This window comes from Histomonas meleagridis (genome assembly GCF_020186115.1).
Source record: "Histomonas meleagridis strain 2922-C6/04-10x chromosome Unknown contig_27, whole genome shotgun sequence".
Lineage (NCBI taxonomy): Eukaryota > Parabasalia > Tritrichomonadida > Dientamoebidae > Histomonas > Histomonas meleagridis.
The window spans coordinates 992020-1010849 of NW_027150844.1; the positions used below are offsets into that span (position 1 = coordinate 992020).

Consider the following 18830-nt stretch of genomic DNA (forward strand, 5'->3'; position numbering starts at 1 on the left):
ATACAACAAAATAATCATGTGAACGATCTATTAGACATGAAATTATTTTCGACAATATTTCTTAAAATATCAAAAGTATACATCCCAAATAATCATTGCTATGACTATGGTACCAAAAATTTGACATTTTCATAACCGCGGTTCTCAAAAATTTGTGATGAATGAATCATTGAAAAAGTGGTGGAGTTATCGAATGCTTTATTAATTTGGATAAGCAGGTGGATAACCTTGTTGTGGTGGATATTGTGGTGGGTATTGTGGTGGATAATCAGATGACTGTGACTTGTCTTTAACAAGAACGAAATTATTTGATGATCGAGATCCAGCACAGCATCCGCAACATGCGCCACAGGCAGCACCGCAACAGCAACAACAAGCAATGATGGAGACAACGACAACGACAACAACACCGACAGCAACGCCAATAAGGATTTTGGCAAGGGATGAAAGGCCACTGATTGTGGTGTTCCAAAATGTTTCATCCACGTAATCATTCCATACGCAATCAGAAGTGGAACAAACCAAGTTCCATTTATCTGGTCTATAATAATTTTGAATTATATCTGATGTTGTTAAAGTAAAATCAGCTGAACCTTGAATGTTAGAGTCATCAGTCTTAAATATAATTTCCATGGCTCCAGTTTTAGGTTCAAGATTAACTTCACTTGAAACTTCTGTTGTAGAATAGGATTCAGGATGTTCTGTGTACGAAATATAGTCATATGTCTCAAGGCCATTGTTTCTGATTGTGAAAGTATATTTGTATTTTTGATCCCAAATAAACCAAAAGCAGATTGCTTGTTTGTCAAGCATTGTTGTATTTGCTGTTGAAATATATGCTGATGAAACAGTCCATGTGTGCTTTGGTGGTGGGTTGACGTAAATATCAATACTATTGCAATAATCATTGAGTTGGAATAAATAATAAATAAAAGTTTTGGTTTCCAAACCTGGATTTCGAACAGTAAATGAAGAATCAGATGTGAAATTCAGGATCTTATTGCCTGTTTGCCCAAAAATATTATAAGAACCAAAGGTTCCTTCGAAATCATTTGGATAAAGTGGAACAAGGACATTATTAGCTCTAACAGAGATGCTCTTTGATTCACCTGGTGCGAGGCTTACCTCAACTTTATCTCCAAAAGCAAGGGAGAGGAGCAAAAAGAACATTCGAATGGCTCAAATTTTGATTCAATTTTCTGAAGCACTTTACCGCATTCAAAAAGTGTTTATCGTTTTCACCCAGCGGTTGTTTACTGTCATTTCCTTCAATGTTCTAAGGAAACATCGTTCTGCTTTACAAACGGTTGTTTTATTGTATTAAAAAATGTGGTTTCACAGAAAATTGAAGGCAGATATTTCAATTGAAAGTTAAACACATTGACATGTCAACAAAATTCACACGATTTGACACAAAATACAAAATAAGAATATAATAACAATTTATTCACTAAAGATTATCCTCATTCCAATAGAAGCAGCAATGGCTAAGTCTTTTAATATTTTTGCAACAAATGATTTATCTTTATATCCTTCAAGATGTGATGTATATGATTGAAGTGATATCGGATTATAAAAAGGAAAGCTGGGGAATGGATATGGAAAAGAGATTCGAGGTGACAAATAAATACAATCTTCCGAAATTTGCAAACTTTTGTCCATGTTCAGCACAACGTTTGGCGGATATTTTTGGTATATTTCAACAGTGTTGTTAATGATTTGATCGACAGTGAAATTTGTATCTTGTAAAATTGATAATATTGTGTTTGGATCAAAGTTCCGTTTCATCATCTTTTCTCTTTCTAAAGAAATAATAGAAATAATTGTATATGTTGGAATAAGTGGATGTGATGCGATGAAAAAATCAAGAAAACGAAGTCCGCTTTCTATATCTGGAACGTTGTGTGCAAAGAATGTTACGATGAAGGAAACTAAGAGATGAGATTGTATGTCTGATTTTTCAAAAGAAACATAAATATCATTATCAACAATTCGAAGAAGAGAGAAAGAGAAATCAAGAATAGTCTCAATACCTCCAAGGGTTTGACCTAGAAAGCAATGCAAAGGACCAAGAGCAAGAGCTTCAAGAATTTGAAGTGCAAAAGATTCACGAGCAAAAGTAAGAACAATAATAGCAATCTCTTGGAATCCCTGATAATATGTTAAATCATTATGACGCTCAAATAAACTTGATAGAACTCGAAGTAATTTTTCTTTTCGATATGTTTTGCATTCCTGCGATTGAATAGAGGAATAGCTACGATGCACATCCTTTTTAACTAAATCAATGTCTTTAAAATCATATTTTGGTGCAATTGTTGGAGTAAAAGCATTTGGAATATCTAACAAAAGTCGATAAGATGCTCGTCGTTGAGAATTATTTCCATAACCATGAACACAATGTTTTCGAAGTGAAGAAATATCTTTTGTATTTTGAGCATTTTGAATTATGGCCCCAAGTTCATCCATTTGCTATGGGCTGCCCCATTGGATTGAATTAATTATTTCAGTCTATCGTACTTTTAAGGAAATTCTTGATGAAATTATTGTAAAGAATTATCATCATTAAAAAAATTATCATTTTATGTGTTTTTCAGCTCTTCTGAGTTTATCCTCACTAAATCTAAATAGACAACATTATGTTGGAAAATTTTTACAATTGATTAAATTCAGCCACAAAAAATTTTAGTTTAGTTGTAAAACATTCCAAAAGTTTATTTGTTTTGATGGAAATCAAGTCCCCAACCGAATAAAACAGGGTTAAACTTATCTTTTGCGGATGTTTCAGAACTCAGACTGACTGTCAGCCATTCTGTTGGATCAACTGTTGTTTTGAAATTGAGTCTTCCATCTGTTTGACATTTTCCATAAAATTTACAATTTCGATCAACTTTAAATCCTATTGTGAAGTTGAAATTATTCGATTTACTCTTATATTTGGAAGAAATACCAAACTTCATGTTGCTGGAGCGAACAGATGACATTCCAAATGAAATGGTTCTGTTGATGAAATCGATCATGGCAAACCAATTTGTTGGTCTAAGACATCGATAATATCCTATTCTAATGTGGTTAAGCTTTTTAGTATATAAGTCACCCTTAATTGACCCAAGTGTGTGGATTTTAGGGAGAATTAATTGAGTTTCAAGGAGATTCATTTTACTTGTTACCATACTACTAACTTTTATATATGATGCTAACGCCTGTGATGAAACAGAAGTAACAATAGTTCTATTTTTTGTCATACCAACAAAAGCATTAAGATAAATTGATTTTGGATGGTAATTTGTTGTCACTGAAAAAACACAACCTTTAGCAGACAGCTCTTTTTTGGTATTATTATAATAATTTGAGAGAGATGCGCCAAGAGAAAATGGAATTTTTTGGAAATTATGTTTAAAGGATAAAAATGCTGATAAAGTTGAATCTGCTTCAAAAATGACTGTATTGTTTTTAAAGTTTGAGTTTAACTTTGCTTTTGCTTGAAGCATTTTTGTTGGATGTGGGGATATCACAAGTTGAATATCATGTAATTGATTTTTTTTAGAAAAAGATACGAACCCAGTACATTCATTTTCTAAAATTTCATCGATTGATGATTGTATATTATTAATTAGAGCATAGTCGCAGAATTTTTTCATCTCTTGGAATCCGACCGAATATCGTTACAAAAAGTGAATCAATACAACGGTTTTGTAACAGTTTTCGAACGTTTAAAAAGAAAAGAAGAGAATTAGTTCTCTTTACTCAGCTTTAGCCAAAATCTCCAAGAGAGCAGTTGTAGCCTCGCGTTCCATAGTGTATTTTCTATCATTGTCAAGGAAATCTCCGGAGGTTCTTTGAGCAAGTGTGATGCAAACAGCGCCAACTTTGATTTGTGCTGCTGGGAATTTGTTAGCAAGAAATGCTAAAACATAAGTTTCCATTTCAAAGCTAAGTGCATCTGGGTCAACTTGCAAAATCGTTTCGATAACTTTTTCATTGTTGTTTCTAAATGCGTCATCTAAACGACCTTGTGAGCCATAGAAAGTATCGGCTGAGAAATCTGGACCAATAACAGTGCGATATTGTGGCATCTTTTGAGTAAATTCATCATGAATAAGTTTAATTAAACCTGCATCAAGGTCAATTGGCTTCTTGGTGATTTCGTATGGGAATGCGTCATTTTCATAACTTTGGCGTACGGCGTATGCCTTATTTGTTAAGGCAAAGCAACCAACAGGAACATCGGCATGAAGTGAGCCACATGTACCAAAGCGGATGATATAAATTGGGCCATCAACGATAGCACGAATTTGAACAAGGAGCATTTCAACCATAGCGAAACCCATACCAGTTGCAATAACTGAAACTGGAACACCGTGGAACTTACCTGTGTATGTTGCATATATCATGTTTGATTGACGAATGATAACAGGAGAATCTTTGTCAAAGCATTCTTTGAACTTATTGGCTCTATTAGGATCACCAACAGTGATAATGCGGTTGGCGACTTCGCCCTTCTTGCAGTTCAATGGCTGAATGCGTCCATCTTTGTCGAAGATTGGGCCTGATGGTTGTTTCCAAAGGAAAGAGTCCATTTATTTTTTATAGAAAACGATGAATTTTTTTTTGAATGGAAATTGAATGCACAAAAACGATCAGGCTGAACCACATTTGCCTTCGGCTTAGGGTGCCCTTATATTACCCTTTTTGATCGTTCTTTATTGAATTTTACCCCAAATTTTGTGTTGATCAGTAAAGTCATGTTAAGTCCATGTTAACAATTGTTTTCGTTTCAAATAAACTTAAAAAATATTTTAAATATTAAAAATATTGGAAATTTATTGCATTGTTCATGTGTAAAAATTCTTATGTATATATATTAATTCTAAATTCTAAATAAAAAAAGACCCACACAATACCTTCAACAATAATCACCCGAAGAATCCCTATTCATTAGTTAAAAAGAATTGATGTAAATGCTAAAGATGTTTACTTATATTAATTTTTGTAATTTTTAATTTCAAAATAATATTTGATATTTCAAATTATTTAGAATTGTACTTATGATTGCGTCTGAAAAAAAAATTACCAATTAATATAAAATTACTTTCTAAACATAAATAAAACCATTAATTATAATGAAAATAAATATATTTATTTTGGTTGAAAAAGAAATCGGAAATCTCATAAAATCACCATAACTTTATATCTAGGCTATTTTAGATATTTTTTTTTCGATATTTTAATCACATAAATATATATCCCATGTTTTTTTCTTGTTGTCTGAATTCTATTGCCGATGGTAATTTGATTAAAATGTTGCCAATATTATGTTTATGAGTATCAGTGAATCCTTTGACACCTGAACAACATTTCATCGATCATTCTGTCAGAACGCCGAGTACCTAACAAGTGCTAAGTGTGTTTTCTAGTAACTTTTCGAGCATGATTAGCCTATATGATATAACAAGGTGTAACTGAAACTTCGCATTTATCAAATTGGGAGAGAGGTTCATATTTAATTCCAATAAGTTCTTTTCCAAAAATTTTTCTTTAATTTTTTTATATTTCACATATATATTATGGATTATGGATATGATTTCTAATGAAAACTTATGAAAGTCTTTTTTTCATAAGGCCATATTTGTTTTGAGTTTATCTACTACTTTGCAATATGTGAATTCGATCAAATCTCTAAATAATTTCTTTCAAAACATTTTCATAATTCAATATACGATCGGAATCTTTATGAAAAACAAATTATATAATAACATTTTTTAGTATATTCTCTTTTCCTTCAACAAATTCCATAATTCATTTAATGACAATTCCTTAATTTTCGTTCCCCTTAACTTCATTGGCAGCATTTTATCAGCCTTTTGAACATTCGTTTTTTGTTCTTTATTAAAAGTAAACCATTTCGCCGATTTCTCATCATATTCGACTTCTTGCAGCGCCAACTTCGACGCCAGACATGCGCGGATCCGCTTATGCAATGGGAGGCCTGAGAAAAGGCCGTCGCTATTCGAATACGCAGGAAGCAGCTTCGCAAGGCCATCAATTGTCATTCCTTCCTTGTGACTCTTGAGAACAGATAAAACGCGATCTTGAAAAGGAACTTTTTGATCGCTAATGCAACGACTCGTTTCCTTTGGGGCTTCGGCAGTGTTTGGCCCCCATTTGTTAGGGTCTGATGGTGAACGTACAAATAGGAAACGAGAATCTTTCTGTATGGAATAATTAATGTGCAAAATACGTTTGTCTGGAAATTGTCGTAATTGGCGATCGGCATTGGAGATAATGTAATCCCAGAAATGATGAAGGAAATCAAGAATTTGATCATCACTCGCATAACCCCCATGAATTTGCATGCAGTAAAGAATGGCTTTTTGAACTGATGATAACTTACGTATAGGAATACCAGCTAACTCAAATGGGTGTTTGACATTTGAGATTTCACTTGGATCAATTGAATCAAGATCAACTTCATCTGATTGAACAGTTGGTGAGTTTTTTTTAGATTCTTCATTTTTATCTTCATTATGATCTTCATTAGACTCTTCTTTAGAAATTTCTTCTGTTGAAGATTTTTTTCCTCTGTTTCTTTTTGGTATATTTTCTTCTGTTTCATTAGTGTCCTCTTTGATGTTTTCTGTATTTTCTGAGTGTTCATGATTTCTTGAGGGATTTCTTCTTCTTGTTCTCATCATTTTTTTTTACAATGGTTTACGAAAAAAGAACGATGACAAAATGAATCCAAATTACAAATCCAAGATACAGCCAAAATTTAAAAGAGCGAAATCAATCGAACTCGTTGAGAATGAAAGTGGTGATTATACTTTTGATGAAGAAAATCAAAAAAATTTAATTGATAACATTTTTTGTGGATATCAAAATAAAAACATTTTACAGGTAGATAATACTCTTAAAACTCTTGGATCTCTTTTGTGTAAAGATGATTACCATATTTCAATAAAATTATTTACTGATACGCAACTTTTAACAATTTTAATAGATTTGATGACGCAAATTGAATCCGAGGACAGACCGCTACGAAAAATTGGTTTTTTATCTCTTCAGTGTTTGATAGTGATCACATTTTTAACAAATGAAGTTTCAGAAAAATTAGTTTCACTTAGTTTTTTACAAACTTTAATTGACTTCATTGACAAAGTGTCAAGTTCCAACATTGAATCCATTCTTATTTGTCTCTATAACATCTTATATGACGTTCCATCACAAATTACTTTTTTATATTCTCATTATAATCCGACGCACTTTTTATCGTTATTTTATACGGAAGAAATGGAACCATATCGTAAATATCCAAATTCATTACATAAAAGAATCTCGAACGTTCTTAGTCTTTTTTGCCGGTCAAAAGTTATGATGAGTGATAAAGACATATATCACATTGCGCATTTATATTGCACATATTTATGTAACGAATCCTATAAATTATTCAAAGTTGGCTTAAACGGAATTCAAATTATGCTTGAAAACAATTTAATAAAGTCAATAAATGTTAATTTATTTAATGACATTCCAGATATCTTAGAGAAAGCATCTGAACATGAAGATGAAGAATGCAAGAAATTAGCGTTAAGTATCATATCAGAAATGTATAACATTTCATATTTTTACCTTAAATTTGATATTCGAGACATATTTGATGAGTGCATTAAAAATTTGAATAATGAAATTGGTTTATATTCTTATAACGCAGTTTATTCAATATTAAAAAATACTGAAGAAAGTAAAGTCGAAGAATTCCTTTTATGTGATCACGTTGATTTCGTTGATCAAGTTTTACTCGATGGAATTATTGATGGACCATTTGCAATAATGTGGCTTGCAAATTTGGCATTATTAAAGACATTAAAAGAATCGGGCGAATATATACTAAGATTCGCTTCAATGAAATTCTTTTGTGCTGTAGAAAAATTGTTGTTGACCGATGATGAGGAAATAATAAGTCGAATCTTGGAATGTCTTTACATCTTTTTCTTCAGATGTAAATGCATTAACATGGATTGTTTTAATGAGTGCATTGAAATGATTAATCAAACGAGTTTGGTGGAATTACTCGAGAAAAATTCGTCTAGTAATAATGAAACAATTGCTGGTAATTGCACAAGCATATTAAATCTGATGTTTAAGTAAAGATTTACGGAATTTTTCAAAATTGTCATAATATTTTCAATGGATTTAGTTCTGCCTATTTGGGGTGCCTCGTTGCCAATAATGTCTTTTCGCTCTTTTCCTTCAGAAGTTGCAACACTCCTTGAAAATAAGCGGTACGCCGATGCAATTTCGATCTGCAAAGACAAGTGTATCAGTTATACAATGATTCAAGAAATGGTTCATAATCAAGTTCAAATGGCAATTTCAGCTTTCGAAAATAGTGACCCTCAATTATCTATTGATATCTTTATTACTACAATAGGAGTTGTTGAACCATCAATTGTTCTTTCTCGTTTCTTTGCACCCCATCTTACTCGATATTTAACACAATATTTAGTTGAACTTCATAAAAGAGGATATGCAAATGAACAGCATACAAAACTTTTATTCAATATGTTTTATCATGATGAAGGACGAGAAACTCTTCGTGAATTTATTGATTATCTTAAAAAAGCTAAAAAAGCAGAAGAAACCCGAAACGACTCAAAGATACGAAACTTCTTAAAGAGCAAGGAAAAGAAAGAAAAGCAAGAACAATATACCAGATTTTTCAAAAACTTTAATGTTGATGCAGCTGTTGATACACTTATTAACAATGATATGGAAGAATACGCATTTGAGATATCCAACATCATGGAAGTATCAAAATATATAATTTCATTATTAATTAATTCTCAAAAAGATTACTTCCAAGCTGCTGCAATCATCTACGAGAAGGCAACACAAGCCAGTGGTAAATCTCTTCTCATAGATTTTGGTCCCACGCTTCTTAGTCAAGGTGGAGAGATCTCTGCTATGATATCCAAAGCTGCCCATGCACTTTGGATACAAGAGAATGAGCGAGATGACTCAGGTTTCATTAAGATCTTTTGGGGATTTCCTGAAAGTCTCAAAGAATTCATTAAACGGGCGATAGCCGACAAACCGACGCCACTTTTTGTTTACACGTACTTTGATCTTCTTATTCCTAAGAAGAATAACACCCCTACGATGGGTGGTTATCCCACATCTAACCCTCAACATGTTATAGAATGTATTGAAGATTCATCTTTTCCAATATATGATGTAAATATAGATCCATTACTGTTTCTCTTTAGAGAAAATGACTTTAACCCGGGAACGATTTCATTACTTCGCCGATCTAAGCGTTATAGTGACATAGCACAGCTCTACATGTCACGAAACATGACGCAAGAACTTGTTTCATTCATCAGCCGCAGCGATGTCACTTTTGACGATGAGACTCAATTTTCTATTTTCCGCTATTTTGCCAATTCTGATGACAATGTATATACCAAAGATGTAGATTTCATGAAGAATTTACTTGACACAGCCCTTAAAACTCGACCATTGTATTCATTGATTGAAGAATTATGTCGAAATAGTAACACGACATTTGATGTCATTAAAGGACATTTGAACACTGAACTTCATGACATAACACAACAATATTCATCTGAAGAAGAAGAACATAAAACACTTTTAGCTGAGCTGAACGATTTGGAAGAAGAAATTACGCGTCTCGAAGAGGCGGACATCCAAATTCGTCCTGTTTATTGTGACCAATGCGGCAAATCACTTTCGCCACCGTACATAGGGTTCTTTTGCGGTCATAGTTTTCACCCTGACTGCTGCTGGGAGAACCACAGAGGCGAAAAGATGTGTCCGATATGTGCTGGTGATGAGAATGAGAATGAGCAAAATGAGAGTAATAATAATATAAATGATAATAATGTGAATATTGCAGTGGAAAATTGTAATGAAATACTAGAATCAACTGTGGAACTAATTAACGCTGGTTATTTCTCTAAATAAAAAATAATTAGTAAAAATATATGAAAATTTATTTGATTTTTATGATCATGATCAAAAGTAAAATTTCCAATTATTGTTTCATTTGTATTTTCAAAACAACGCTTTGAACTTTTTGGAGATATTGGATATTTTTAGTTTTTATATTCTACTTCAATATAAAAGGAGGCAGACAGAAAACGCCCAAATAATGTGAATCTATATCTTGATAATTTATGGATTTATTTTAAAGAGAAAAATTGGATTTTAATTTCTGCTACATATTAATTTAAATAAAATAATTTAATTTATTTAATTTTCTGATTGATAAATTTTATTGTGATTATGTTTAGCAGTTGAACTCATTTTATGCTGCAGCTGCGGATATAAGCAAAACTTTTCACATTAATTATTTTTAAAATTTAAATAAATTTCCAATCACTTAAAACTCATACAAAAAGAAATCATTATAAATCTAGAAAGCGCTAACGAAATAAGCTTAAAAAAGAATGTAACCCCCAAAACTTAATGGTGGGCTTTTTAGAACCAAACTTTTGTTTGATATTGTGCGACAGAATAAATTGAAAGGGAAAAAACGACATATTTATTTTCTTTGAAATACAACAAATGAAGATCAACAGCCCCAACCTAAAAATTTTTATTATAGCTTCAACAATATTGGGAGTTCTCCTTTGTTACATTGGGTTGTATATGATTTTTGTTCCCTTTGTTGTACTTGCTATTTTACTTGGTTATCGTATTTCAAAGAATCAAAAAAAGGAATTTCATGAAAATGCAACTCATGCAGAGCAAACACAAAACATCCAAACTGATGATACCATTGAAACAATATTTTCAGATGAATTTGATAACCTTAGTTTTGCAGATTTAATCCAAGAATCTCATAATATTGAAAACGTCAATGAGTTTATCAATCACGTTAAAGCATTCTTTCCTGAACATAATCTCATTTGGGATTTTATCAATATAATTTTAAATCATGAAGATGAGATAACACTCATTGGATTCATTCAATCCCGATGCCAATCTGATTTCAGACATTATTTTTCTGATTCACTTACAGTTTATGATTCCATTAAATCATGTATCAAAGAATATCAAACTAAGCCAAATTTATTTGCAGATTCACCAGATGAAATCATATTTTGGCTTCTTGTTTTTCTTGATATCCATTTTTCCAATGTAAAGATTGACTTTTTATCAACGATTTCCAAATTATTCAACAACAACGTTGAACCTTTTTTCTTCATCAAATTAATTTCCTTGATCAACGACACCATTAAATCCGAATGCACTAAAATGTTACCGATTTCTAAGTCATTACTTAAATTTGAGTTATCTATTGGTATGGAAACTGAGTCATATTATTTGATTTCATTAATTGATGAACTTGACATCAATGAAAACTTACATGACAACCCAACAATTCTTGAAGAAAGTCATGTTACGAAGTACAAAACCGAAATTATTCAATCGAAATTCAACAACGCATTCATGAACATTGATTACTATGGATTTCTTCACGAAAAAGACAAACACGACTTTATAAATTATTTGAACATTTCCGAAGCCGAATATCATTTTTATACAGCGTCACATAGTTATCCTAATTCATTAAGTGATTTATATGATGGAATTTCATCATTACTTTCATGTGAAGAAGGAAAACAACGAATAAAAGAAATATTTTCTAATTTGTATATTATTTGGGATTCGAATTTCCGTAAAATATCAAAAATGCCAATCGAAGAATTGATAATATTGGCGGACATGTTTTATGATGGAGAAGACTTTGAGAATGCGCATGATCAAGTGAATAAGTTCAATAAGAACATCGATTATGCTTGCGCTATCTATAAGATGCTTTTCGATGATGAAGAATTAATAGACGACGAAAATAACAAAAGGAAAATTCGACTGTTAAACTATTTGGAAAATAATAGAAACGAATTAAAATATGAAATTGCAAACGCAGGTTTTAAGACTTTGGCAGAATGGAATAATAATACAAACTCTAATAATGAACAAAGCTTATTGTTAAACGCTGACTTGGTTCGTTATGGTGAAACAACTTCAGAACAAACATTGTCAGCTTTAAGAAAGTTATTATTTAATTAAATAAATAAAAATATTATTTCAAAGAGAATTTTTGGCAACGATTAAAATTATCTGAAAAAGTCGAGTCGGAGTAACCGTCGACTTGCGGTTTGGTCGGCCTTTCGGAAATGGGACACATTATTCGTGCTCAGCGTAAAGGTAATGGTAATGTTTTCCGTGCTCATACACACCACAGGAAAGGCGCCGCTAAGTTCATGCCACTTACAGCCGCTCAAAGATCTGCTCAAATTGTTGGCGTTGTCAAAGACATCATTCATGATCCAGGAAGAGGTGCACCACTTGCCCAACTTGTTTTCCAAAAAGCTGGCAAAGCAGGTCTTGAAAGACACCTTGTCATTGCCCCAGAAGGTATTCATACAGGTCAATTAATCCAAGTTGGTTCAACAGCTTCCCTCCACGTTGGTAACATCCTCCCACTCGGTCAAATCCCAGAAGGTGCTGAAGTTTGCAACGTTGAACATCATCCAGGAGATGGCGGTCGCTATGGCCGTTGCTCAGGCGACTCATGCCGTGTCATCACACACAACGATGATGGCTACACACGTGTTCAACTTCCATCCGGCCGTAAGGTCGTTGTTTCCAGCAACTGCCGCGCATGCCTTGGCGTTGTATCTGGTGGCGGTCGTCTCGAAAAGCCACTCCTTAAGGCTGGTACAGTTGCACACAAATACGCTGCTAAGAGGAAGGCATGGCCAGTTGTCCGTGGTACAGCTATGAACCCAGTCGATCACCCATATGGTGGTGGTTCACATCAACACATCGGTAAGCCATCAACAGTCTCTCGTAACGCTCGTCCAGGTCAAAAGGTTGGTCTCGTTGCAGCTCGTCGTACTGGTCGCAGGAGGGGTACAATCTCAGTTGTCTAAACAACGAAATCATTTCATTTTTTTTTATTATTGAACCAAATCTTTTGTTTCAATTTCGCTCAAGATGACTGCCATTTATAATATTATGTCAAAGGATGAATTCCATTTTTTTTAATAACGATAGATATTTTCAGAGAAAAACGATGCTATTCTTGTGAAAAGGTTCAAACAAAATTTTGCTAAAAAATATAAATACAAATTGTTATATTAAAATATTAAAAAATCTTAATCAAATTATCTTTCGATTAAATGAAAGAAATGTCGAGCAAACTGTTCAACAAACAATTGATTTTTTTGATTCAGTTTACCCATATTCATTTAATTTAATTATTTGCAAATTAATTTATTTAGGATTTTATTGTCAAAGAGAAATAGATGTAAATATATATTTAAGATATATACAATTATTGCAAGTCAAAGAAGAAGAAATAATCAAGGAAAATATTAAAATTATTGATATTTTTACCCAACATATACTTAAAATCAAGTCACAAGAATCATATTATATTATTGAGAAGATGATCAATTTGAATTTATGCAATAAAAGTATTACAAAAAATATTTCATCCAAATATTTTGCACATTACAAAACAGAAAGAGAAAGCCGAAATGTAGTAATTTTTCAAGATCCATTCGAGCAAAATTTTATAAGGCATTATGAAGAGCTTTCAAAGAATGATTGGGAACTTCATAAGAAATATATTGAAGAAGGAATTAATCCAAATGAAATTGCAAAAATCATTCGAAATGATGAAATAGAAAAACTTCAAGAAATATCATCACAAGAAAAGTTTGATTTTAATCAAAAAATCAGGCCATCACTTTATGAAAGGTGTTCATTTATTAACAATTGGGATGTTACATTAATTGATTATGCAGCATTTTTTGGATCAATTAAATGTTTTAAATACCTATTATTAAATGGTTCTAATATTGATACAAGTAAGTATGCAATTGCAGGCGGAAATCTTGAAATAATTCATTTATGTGCACAAAATCATTCATCATTTGAAGATGCATATGAAACAGCAATTAGATTCCATAAGAATGATATCTTTATATATGTATATGAAAATAATCTTGTGAAATTGCAAAGTGATTTCTTTAATAAAATTGCTATTTTTTGTATAAGAAATGAGAATTATGAAATACTTTCATTTTTGGAAGAAAAAGGAATTATAGAAATTGAAAACGATATTATCAATGAATCTGCATTATTTGGTAATATTTATCTTCTGAAACATTTTCTTCAAAGATATCAAATTCCTAAAAATATTTTGTGTTTTTCTGTGAATTCAGAAAACTTGGAACTTATTCATTATGTTCTTGAACAAAAAGGAATTAATATTAATGCTAAAACTATTTGTTTGTATTATTTAAAATATGTTTTAATAATTTAATAATTAAAAATATTATTTGGAAATTGTTTAAATTATTTGAAACACCACTTATGATAGCATGTGATAAAGGGTATGAAGAAATTGTAAAAATTCTTCTCCATAAAGAAGGAATTAATGTCAATGCTAAAGACATTCAATTGTTTTATTTAAATTTTATCTTTATTATATACTGTTTTAACATAATATTTGGAAATTGTTTAAGTTATTTAAAACAGCTCTTATGAGTGCATCAATACATGGCAACATTGATATAGTTAAAATACTTCTGGATCTAAAAGAAATTAATGTTAATGTTGAAGATGTTTATTTGTTTTATATGATGCTTATTGTTGGAATTGAATATTTTATATCAATAATCAAAAATTATTCAAATAATTTTGGACAGCATTGATGTATGCATCCTTGGGTGGAAATGAAGAAATTGCTAAATTGCTTCTTAATCATGAAGGAGTTACATTTAAATTTAATAATGATTGGAGCTAAGTTTAAAATGAAATATGTTCATGTAAATACATGTGTAGAAAAAGTACTTTTAATAAAAATAAATAATCTTGCTTTAACTCAATAATGAGCATGAGACTTAGTTGTTTATTTATATTATCGTACAGAATAAATCTACAATAAACATTGTGTTTCAAATTGTACAGAATGTTGTTGTAATAGTTGCAGCATGCATTTTATCATGTTGTGTCGTTAAATATGCTTTAGATGCAGCTAAAGCTGATTCATCATAAAATACTTTATGTTTTATGTTTTTAAATTAATAATTTTTTTGTTATCAGTAATATATTAGAGAAATATTATTATACAATAAAGCAGAAAATTGCATAGATGAACTAAGAAGAATAATTATTATCCCCAGTAAAAAAACTCTGTTTTTGGTTTTAACAAAAAATTCTTTGCCAATCTTATGGAAGTATATGCATAGTTCTCAAATTCATTTATGGTTTTGTTGAGCAGAAAATGATGATTGTAAATTTATTTGTTTTCTTTCTTCAATTATTACTTCTATCATATGACTATCTTTGATTTTCGATGGTTATGCACATTTTTGCTGACATGTTTTCGATATCAAAATAGGTGGCAAGAAAGAAATTTGTGCCATCATCCCAAAATAAAATAGTAATGGCTTTCGATTCACATCACAACAAATGTATTTTGGGTTTCGCTTGTATCGACTTGTTAAACCAAAAACAAATTAACTTCCCGAACGAAATGAAAAGCAAACATAAGTATGTTCCATTTATCGGCTTTGTCATTAAACATATTGAATGGGAAAAGTAAATAACAATTCTTCTCGAGGACGACAGCTCCTCCTGTAATGATAAAATCGGGGCATGATTCGCACCCCAAATCGTAGTTACGTCGTTTTTTGAATGCACTCTCAATCCAATACAATCAATTTCAACACAAATGTAGTTATAAAAAGACGATCAGTATTCAACCTGTTTGGGGAGTACGTCTTTATTGTTTGCTGACTATGAATCTTCAGCTGAAAAATGATGATTCATAACAGCACGTGTATGTGTTGGTAAAATTGAATTGTTGTAAATACATGTTTTTGCATTTGAAATAAGCACCTGCTCAATCATTTGAAAAGTTATTTGAATATTATGAACGATCACATTCATTTCTTCTTGAATGAGCCGAAAAGATAACTATATTACATTATTAAAAGAACTTGAATCAATTATTTTCGATATAAATGAAGATAACATTGAATCAAAAGGTGAAAGTGCCATGAATTTATTTGATATTAATTTTCCATATTCATCTAATCTTATCATTTCACGTTTAATATATAAACCTTTATAGTTCAAAAGAAAGATATTAAAATATATTTATTATTCATAAATATAATTAAGTCAAAAGAAGAATCAATTCAAGAAAATTATAACATAATCGAAACTTTTACACATTTTCTTCTTCAATTAAATTCGCAAGAATCATATTATTTTCTAGATAACATGATTGAAGAAAATTATATTTCTTCTAATGTAGTTCAAACAAAAAACACATTATATTTTGCACATTATTTTACTGAAACAAAAATTATTCAATTCAGAAATTCTGAAAAAGTAAATATAAATTTTTTTATAGATATTGAAGATCTTAAAAAAGAAAACTGGAAGCTACATAAACAACTTATTAAAGAAGGAATTAATCCTATGCCTGTTATTAAATCGATTCGTAATGATGATATTGATCAACTTCAAGAAATTTCATCACAAGATGATTTTGATTTTAATCAAATAATTGAACCATCACTTTATGAAGTTTTTTCATTTGTTAATAAAAAAAATGAAAATGTTACCTTAATTGCGTATGCAGCATTTTTTGGATCTATTAAATGTTTTAAATATTTACTTATGAATGGTTCCAAATTAAATAATATAGGTAAATATGCAGTTGCAGGTGGAAATATAGAGATTATTCATTTATGTGAACAAAATAAATGTACTTTTAACCAAGTTCATGAAATTGCTTTAGAATTTCATCGGAATGATGTCTTTGATTATTTTTATAAGAAAAACACTATTAAAATCAAAGAATTCACTCAATTAGAAATTGAATGTATCAAAAATGATAATTATTCTTTATTTATATCTTTATTAGATAATATAAAGTCAAAATTTTATATAAATATCATTAATGAAACAGCAAAAATTGGTAATATTTTTTTAGTGAAATATTTTATGAATGATTGTAAACTTCAAAAGAAAACTTTAACTTGTGCAACAGAGTCAGGAAATTTCGAATTAATGAAATTTCTTCGTGAACAAAAAGGAATTGATATTAACTATGGAAATTTTTATTTTATTTTAGAATTCCTAAATCATATTTGGGATCAATTTAAATTATTTGAAACAGCACTTATGATTTCATCTTCAAATGGTCATATAGATATAGTTAAATTACTGCTTGAACATAAAGGAATTAATATTAATGCTAAAGATATTTATATTATTTGCATAAAGTATTTTAGTACAACATAATGTTTTTATGTTTAATTCGGTAAAACATCTTTAATTCTAGCATCTGAAAATGGTAATACTGAATTGGTTAAGCTACTTCTTGAACAAGAAGGAATTGATATTAACACTAAAAATATTTATTTGTTTTATTTGATTTTTATTTTAATATTTTTGGATAACAAAATAATATTTGGAAAATATCTAAATTATTTAGAACAGCACTTATGGTTGCTTCTGGATGTGGTTATACAGAAATAGTAAAATTACTTCTTGAACAAAAAGGAATTGATATTAATGCCAAAGATATTTATTTGTTTTATTTGATATTTATTAAAATAATTTAGTATTTTAAAATAGTATTTGGAAATTATTTAAAATATTATGTTCAGCACTTTTTTGGGCATCTAATATAGAAATTGTTAAATTACTTCTTGAACAAGAAGGAATTGATATTAATGCTAAAAATGAAATTTATTTTAATAATTTTTTATTTCAAAATAATATTTGGAAATTAATTAAATTATATGATACAGCACTTATTATAGCATCTAAAAAAGGCCATACAGAAATAGTTAAATTCCTTCTTGAACAAGAAGGAATTGATATTAATATTAAAGATATTTATTTGTTTTATTTATTATTTATTTGAATAATTTTATGTTTCAAAATAATATTTCAAAATTATTTAAATTATTTAGAACAGCACTTATGTATGCATCTTCAAATGATCATACAGAAATAGCCAAATTACTTCTTGAACAAGAAGGAATTGATATTAATGCTAAAGATATTTATTTGTTTTGTTTTATATTTATTTTAATAATTTTCTATTTCAAAATAATATTTGGAAATTATTTAAATTATCTGAAACAGCACTTATTAGAGCATCTTTTTATGGTTATATAGAAATAGTTAAATTACTTCTTGAACAAGAAGGAATTGATATTAATGCTTTAGCTATTTATTTGTTTTATTTATTATTTATTTTATTCATTTCATATTTCAAAATAATATTTGGTAGTTATTAAAAATATTTTACACAGCACTTATTATAGCATCTAAAAAAGGCCATACAGAAATAGTTAAATTCCTTCTTGGACAAAAAGGAATTGATATTAATGCTAAAGATATCGTTTATATGTGTTATTTGATATTTCAAATTTAAAATTTGGAAATTATTTATATTATTTATTACAGCACTTATGTGGGCATCTTTAAATGGACATACAGAAATAGTTAAATTGCTGCTTGAACATAAAGGAATTAATATTAATGCTAAAGATATTTATATTATTTGCATAAAGTATTTTAGTACAACATAATGTTTTTATGTTTAATTCGGTAAAACATCTTTAATTCTAGCATCTGAAAATGGTAATACTGAATTGGTTAAGCTACTTCTTGAACATGAAGGAATTGATATTAACACTAAAGGTATTTATTTGTTTTATTTGATTTTTATTTTAATATTTTTGGATAACAAAATAATA

General features: G+C 29.9%; 6 protein-coding genes across 6 annotated transcripts; 2 read left to right on the forward strand and 4 right to left on the reverse strand.

Moving 5' to 3' along the window:
• Positions 1-201: 201 nt before the first annotated feature.
• On the reverse strand, positions 202-1170 carry GO595_004762 (uncharacterized protein; the record flags this gene model as incomplete). Its single annotated transcript, XM_067917929.1, has 1 exon — positions 202-1170. The coding sequence occupies one exon, from the start codon at positions 1168-1170 to the stop codon at positions 202-204; it is 969 nt and encodes a 322-aa protein (XP_067775344.1).
• Positions 1171-1443: 273 nt separating this feature from the next.
• On the reverse strand, positions 1444-2469 carry GO595_004763 (TBC1 domain family member 20; the record flags this gene model as incomplete). The annotated part of the gene is made up of 1 exon (XM_067917930.1): positions 1444-2469. One exon carries the CDS (start codon positions 2467-2469, stop codon positions 1444-1446), a length of 1026 nt encoding a protein of 341 aa, XP_067775345.1.
• Positions 2470-3743: 1274 nt separating this feature from the next.
• On the reverse strand, positions 3744-4580 carry GO595_004764 (purine and uridine phosphorylase; the record flags this gene model as incomplete). Its single annotated transcript, XM_067917931.1, has 1 exon — positions 3744-4580. One exon carries the CDS (start codon positions 4578-4580, stop codon positions 3744-3746), a length of 837 nt encoding a protein of 278 aa, XP_067775346.1.
• A 1182-nt stretch (positions 4581-5762) lies between these two features.
• On the reverse strand, positions 5763-6695 carry GO595_004765 (uncharacterized protein; the record flags this gene model as incomplete). The annotated part of the gene is made up of 1 exon (XM_067917932.1): positions 5763-6695. One exon carries the CDS (start codon positions 6693-6695, stop codon positions 5763-5765), a length of 933 nt encoding a protein of 310 aa, XP_067775347.1.
• A 1492-nt stretch (positions 6696-8187) lies between these two features.
• GO595_004766 (vacuolar protein sorting-associated protein 11-like) lies at positions 8188-9984 on the forward strand (the record flags this gene model as incomplete). The annotated part of the gene is made up of 1 exon (XM_067917934.1): positions 8188-9984. One exon carries the CDS (start codon positions 8188-8190, stop codon positions 9982-9984), a length of 1797 nt encoding a protein of 598 aa, XP_067775348.1.
• A 2222-nt stretch (positions 9985-12206) lies between these two features.
• Positions 12207-12965, forward strand: GO595_004767 (60S ribosomal protein L8; the record flags this gene model as incomplete). Its single annotated transcript, XM_067917935.1, has 1 exon — positions 12207-12965. The coding sequence occupies one exon, from the start codon at positions 12207-12209 to the stop codon at positions 12963-12965; it is 759 nt and encodes a 252-aa protein (XP_067775349.1).
• Positions 12966-18830: the final 5865 nt, after the last annotated feature.